We start from the raw sequence: 6,000 nt of genomic DNA, 5'->3' as shown, positions 1-6,000 counted from the left end.
TCCTAAGATTTGATTTTTTGTTTTTCCCACTTCTTGTTGCTCTTTCCTGCAGCCAAAACTATATCTTTTAATGAAGGTTTTAAGCCTTGATCACAAAACTTCATGTATTCTGCAGTGTCTCCTGATTTTTTTGTCACTTCCACAACATGGAAAGCTGGAGTAATCTCAAATATCTCTGCATCAATAGCTAGTTGCCCTTTTCTCCCTTCTTTACTTCCTTGCATTTTCACCATCCCGTCTTTCTTCTTCACCTGTTGAAGACATAATCAAGTAAGTAAAGTTTATTCTGTTTAACAGATTAAGCTTTTATATTAAATGATCACAATAGACTCAAGTGTGGTTAGACTAAACTGTTAGATGAGATGGACACAGAGGCGAAGCCACATAGGTTCAAGGGTGGTCGATTAAACATTTTTCACCGAAATTATATTGTGTGTATAGGTTGAGTATTATATTTGTTAACCCTTGAACAATATTAGTGTAATTTCCCACCTCTGTATCACGCAATTTCAACATAGTATGAGACCGAAGAAATTACACGGTTTGCCCTTCAAATGGGCTAGTTTTTAATTTTTACCCTTAGTAATCAAACTTATGCCTAGCGGGGTATAAGTTCTTTAAAGGCGCAGGGTATAACTTGTAAGATATTATGATGAAGAAATATACACTTATGCCCCGTGAAATAGCTGTTTGTTATGAGGGACAAAATTTAAAGACCAACACAAAATAGGAACATAAGTGTCAATGACTCTATGAGACCAGGTTGAGTCCCTGGGTTCAAGTCTGACCACCATCCATTATAAAAATGAATTTCACATGCTTGTCTAAAAAAAAAAAAGGAAGCCCGGCCCATATACGCACATGACAGGATGTGCTGAAGAATAATCAAGTAAATAAAGTATGTTTTCCCAAACAGTTTAAGCTTTAAAATGAGTGGTCATGCTATTCCGCTAGCATACCTTAAAACTCCCCATTGAAGCTACTTGCTCTAGCCTTGACACGATAGTGGTCGCTGACTTTTGTGTCGTGAATCTAGCATCCGATCTATGGCTCTTATCTTTCTCGAACAAGCTAGAGAGATCAAAACCAGGAGAAAGAGAAATGATATCGAAAGCATTCAAACAAGTAGGCTTCATTGTTGATGAGCTCTGTTCATTGTGTCCTGAAGAACAGTCTGCATCCGAATCATCCACAATATCAAACACGCTACGTGGCGAATCTTCCTGCGATTGATCCAAAATTGGTGTTTTATCTATTTGTTTGAATCCTTTCTTGAACCAATGATTGTCCATTAGCTTAACTAATGTGATTCTTGATATTGGATTTGGATCAAGAATTCTTGAAAGAAGTTTTTTCACTACAGAAGGGAAATATTCAGGGCATTTGAATTCCCCTTTACTAATTTTCTTGTACATTTCCATTAAATTTGAATCATGGAATGGAAGATAACCAGCTAACAAGACAAACAAAATGACCCCACATGACCAAATATCCGCCTTTTCACCATCATATCCCCTCTTGTTTATAACCTCAGGCGCGACATATGCTGGAGTTCCACATGTCGTGTGGAGGAGGCCGTCTTGTCTTTTCGTCTCGAAAAGAGCACTCAGGCCGAAATCGGAAACCTTTAGATTTCCGGTTTCGTCCAGAAGGATATTTTCGGGTTTCAGATCGCGATGATAGACACCTCGGCTATGACAGAAATCAACGGCCGCGATTAATTGTTGGAAGTATTTTCGAGCTGCAGATTCCCTAAGCCTTCCTTTAGCAACCTTATTGAATAATTCACCACCTCTAACATATTCCATTGCAAAATAAATTTTTGTTTTGCTAGCCATTACTTCATAAAGTTCAACAACATTTGGATGTCTTATTAGCCTCATGACTGAAATTTCACGTTTGATTTGGTCAATTAGGCCAACTTTCATGACTTTTTCTTTGTCAATTACCTTCACAGCCACATATTGCCCGGTTTTGAGGTTTCTTGCATTATAGACTTTGGCAAATGTACCTTGGCCTAACAACTTCCCAATCTCATACTTATGCATCAAAATTGTGCCTTTTTTTTCCGTTTTCGTGCTCTTCGTGCTCATCTTGGATGAAAGATGATGCATCCCAAGCGCGCGAAGAAATTGAAATTATTGACAAATCATCGCGTATTTGCCTAATGAATTTTTTTTGTAGCATGGATTTAGGGGAATATGTTGAATCTCGAGTAATGAGGATGAGAGAAGGAACATAGGGGAAAATTTAGCGAGGGTTAGAGGGCTGTGTGTGTTGGGAGAAATCCAGCGGTATGAAGAAATATTATGGAATCATGGCTAGTTGTAAAAATGGGTTATTTTGGGAAACTAAAGAAAGATGGTTAGATTGAGATATCAAGGTTTTGGGTAGTTAATGCAACTGATAATAAAAATAGAAAAAGCCTATCTAGTTGATGTTGATTTGTATAATTAAATGAGAAGAAATATTTTATATGACTAACTTATTTACGTAATAGGTGGTTGTGACCACACGCAAAAACTTTTCCAGAGTGTTAGTCGAAAATGTCTAGTAGGAACACTCTATCATATGTCCAGTTGCCTATCTAAAATACATGAGAGTTCGAATGTCTAAATAAACCTTTACAAGTTTAAGAATGGCATAAACAAAATAGCTATGATGAAGAACGGTATAGTAATGGTGAGATTTGACAGTGAAGTGGGGAAAAATGATGCAATACTAGGGGGGATATATCATTTTGACAATAAACCACTGATTGTTAAAGCTTGGACCCCGGACATGGAATTCTCAAGAGAGGAATTTCAAACTGTACTTGTTTGGATCAAACTCCCTGGACTAGACTTCAAGTACTGGAGTGTTAGAGGCTTAAGCAAGATAGGAAGTTTGGTGGGAAAGCCAACGATGGACAAACACATGAGAGGAAAATGGGATTAAACTTTGCTAGACTATTAGTGGAAGTGAAGGTTGGTGCTGAATTACCGGATGAAATACTATTTAGAAATGAAAAAAGTAATGTGATTACTCAAAAAGTCATATATGATTGGAGGCCTTCACTATGTGGGCACTGTCACAAGTATGGGCATGTGAGTGATAATTGCGAAAAGAATAAAGTGAATCGAAGAAGGTGGTTAATCCACCCGTGCCAACCACACGAGCCTAGTGCCACGAGACTAGTAGCTCGGCACACCCTCGAACAAAGCGAGAGAACAAGAAGCAACAATGCAACAAGAGAAAGCAACGAACACAACCGAGAATATCACTTTGGGCAAATCAAATGTAGGGAACACGACGCAAAGTGAACCGGCTTGGTTCAACCTCGAGAAGCGATTAGGCTACCATCGCCCGGAAAGCCCAGTGTGTGAATGTGGCCAATACTTTTAATCCTTTATATCAAGAGAAGCGAGTCAAAACGGGCAAGTGAATGATGCCATGAAGGGGGAGGATCGGTACTTTGTCCTATAGGATGGTTAAAATACTTTGTTGGAATGTGAGAGGTCTTAATGGCCTCTCGAAACAAAAGGAGGTAAAACTCCTTTGTAATGAGTGGAAGTGGATTTGATTGGTCTACTAGAGACTAAAATTAAAAGTAATAGAATAAATATGATAGGCTGAAAGATGTTTGGGGGATGGAAGTACTATACAAACCATCTAGCCCATTATAATGGAAGGATTTGGGTGGTATGGAGAGAGGATACTTACAATGTTAATAAATTTAGTGAAAATTCTCAAGCTGTGACTTGCCAAGTTACTCATATTCCTCTGCAACTACACTTCTTGATCACATTTGTGTATGCACACAATGGCAGAGAAGAAAGGAAGGAGTTATGGGACTATTTGGAACAAGTGCACAGGGGGAATTCCTTACCTTGTCAGGTGTTGGTGACTTTAATTCAATCTTGCATATAGAGGATAGAATTGGAGGAAATGCAGTTACGTTGGCTGAAGTTCAAGATTTTCAGACTTGCATAGATCTTTGTGGTCTAGGTTTGAGTTACCAGGATCGGCAAAAATATACATGAATGACAATCATGATGGAAATAGGATTTTTCAAAATTAGATGGGCATTTGCAAATGGTGAATGGGCGGACACGCCCCTGCTTGTAAAACTCTACTATTTTGAAGGCGTAAGTGACCACGATCCGGCTACATGTAACAGATTTGGTGAATTCAAAACCAAAACAAAGAAGGGCCTTCAAATACCGTAATGCATGGAGCACACATCACGATTTTTTAGGTTTGCAAGAGGAATGGCAAGCACATATAGAGGGATGTAAAATGTATCGTGATAAGTAAATTAAAACTATTGAAACATAAGTCGAGGAGATCGTACTCAAAACCACTTAAGAACTGTGAATGAAGTGGATGAAGACAGGGCACATCTAAAAGAAGCACAGGAGAAGATGCAACTCGACCCTTTGAATGATCACCTGCAGCAGGAAGAAAGAGAACTAAGCAGAAAATTTAAAAGGTCCAGCTACTTAGCTGAAATGATGCTTATGCAACGCAGTAAAGCCACATGGTCAAGCTTGGGGATGATAACACTAAATATTTTCATTCTGCGGATTAAACAAAGGAGATTGGGGCGGTATTTTCCGTACCGAAAGACGAGAATCGCCGAATACAACATGATCCGAGGACATACTGATTTTGTGAGATTCTACAAGCATATGCTAGGTGAAACTGGTGGCTATAGGCAGAAAACTGTACCAGGATTTCTTGCCAATGGTCACACCTTGACTGTAGAACAACAAGTGACTCTTCTGAGGACATATTCAAGGAAGGAAGTGAAAGAAGCCATGTTCGATTAATCCAAACAAAAGCCCAGGTCCAGATGGTTATGGAAGTGGTTTCTTTAGAGCAACATGGTCTATTATAGGGGATGACATCACGGATGCAGTGCTAGAGGTGATAGATAGTGGCAAAAGATGCTGCAACAACTGAATGCAACAGCTATAACCTTAATACCTAAAGTAAATTCTCCCGAAAATGCGGGAGATGAGTTCGGACCATTGCGTGACGTTGCAACGTGATATATAAATGTGTATCCAAAGTGATGCTCCGCGTAGACTAAAACATGTACGCCTTTCTTAGTGAATGAAACGCATTGCGACTTTTTGTAAGTGGCGGTGTCTTTGGTCCACAATGTACTCATATGTCATGACCTCATGAGACATTACAATAGGAAGACGTCTGCAAGGTGCCTAATGAAAATAGACTTAAGAAAGGCATATGATATGGTGAGGTGGGATTTTCTTGAGGAAATGCTTAATGGTTTGGCTTTCCAGAAATTCAAAAGGTCGATTATGATGTGTGTGACTACAACAAAGTTCTCCATCAAAGTTAATGGGGGAAGCTATGGATACTTTGAAGGAAGGAGGTCACGACAAGGGGATCCCATTTCGCCCTTGCTCTTTGTCCTAGTTATGGAATACCTATCTAGAGTTCGGACAAGATGAGCAAATTGCCGTACTTCCGATTCCATCCAATGTGTAAATGATGAAATCGACACATCTCACATTTGCCGATGATCCGATGATTTTGCAAAGAAATGAAGCCTCGGTCTCGGAGGGGTTATGCAAAGCTTTGCAAAGACTTTTCGGCAACTACGGGGATGATGGCAAATACTGAAAAGTCCAACATTTTCATAGCGGGTGTGAAGGATGAAGAAAAGGAAAGGTTGCTAGCTATTACTGGCTTTGCGGTAGGAACATTTCCAATTAGATACTTGGGATTGCCACTCTCACCAAAAAAGTGGAACAGAATTGAATGTCACCAGCTCTGTCTCAAGGTTACTGAAAGAATCAGAGCAACATCCACAAGCGGGGCATCTGCGTATGCTTTGGAAGGTTACGATAATACAATCGTCTTTATTCTCTTGCGTAGATTCACCGGGGCCCGGTTTTTATCTTACCTGTGAGCGTGTAAGGAGGTGGACAAACATTGCGGGAGTTTCTTTGGGGGAGCACAATTGAGAAGAAGAAAGTATCATGGTACGGG

The 6,000-nt window shown here is 39.6% G+C and overlaps 1 protein-coding gene across 1 annotated transcript; it reads right to left on the bottom strand.

Moving 5' to 3' along the window:
• Positions 1-2: 2 nt before the first annotated feature.
• Positions 3-2,411, bottom strand: LOC132038222 (CBL-interacting protein kinase 5-like). Its single transcript, XM_059428925.1, has 2 exons — positions 960-2,411; positions 3-251 (listed from the first exon to the last, which is right to left on the bottom strand). The coding sequence occupies exons 1-2, from the start codon at positions 2,112-2,114 to the stop codon at positions 3-5; spliced, it is 1,404 nt and encodes a 467-aa protein (XP_059284908.1). The 5' UTR covers positions 2,115-2,411.
• Positions 2,412-6,000: the final 3,589 nt, after the last annotated feature.

The sequence above is a fragment of the Lycium ferocissimum genome, chromosome 11 (assembly GCF_029784015.1).
Source record: "Lycium ferocissimum isolate CSIRO_LF1 chromosome 11, AGI_CSIRO_Lferr_CH_V1, whole genome shotgun sequence".
NCBI classification, from domain to species: Eukaryota; Viridiplantae; Streptophyta; class Magnoliopsida; order Solanales; family Solanaceae; genus Lycium; species Lycium ferocissimum.
Note: the sequence above shows the minus strand (reverse complement) of the source record. Positions and strands in the feature narration are given on the sequence as shown.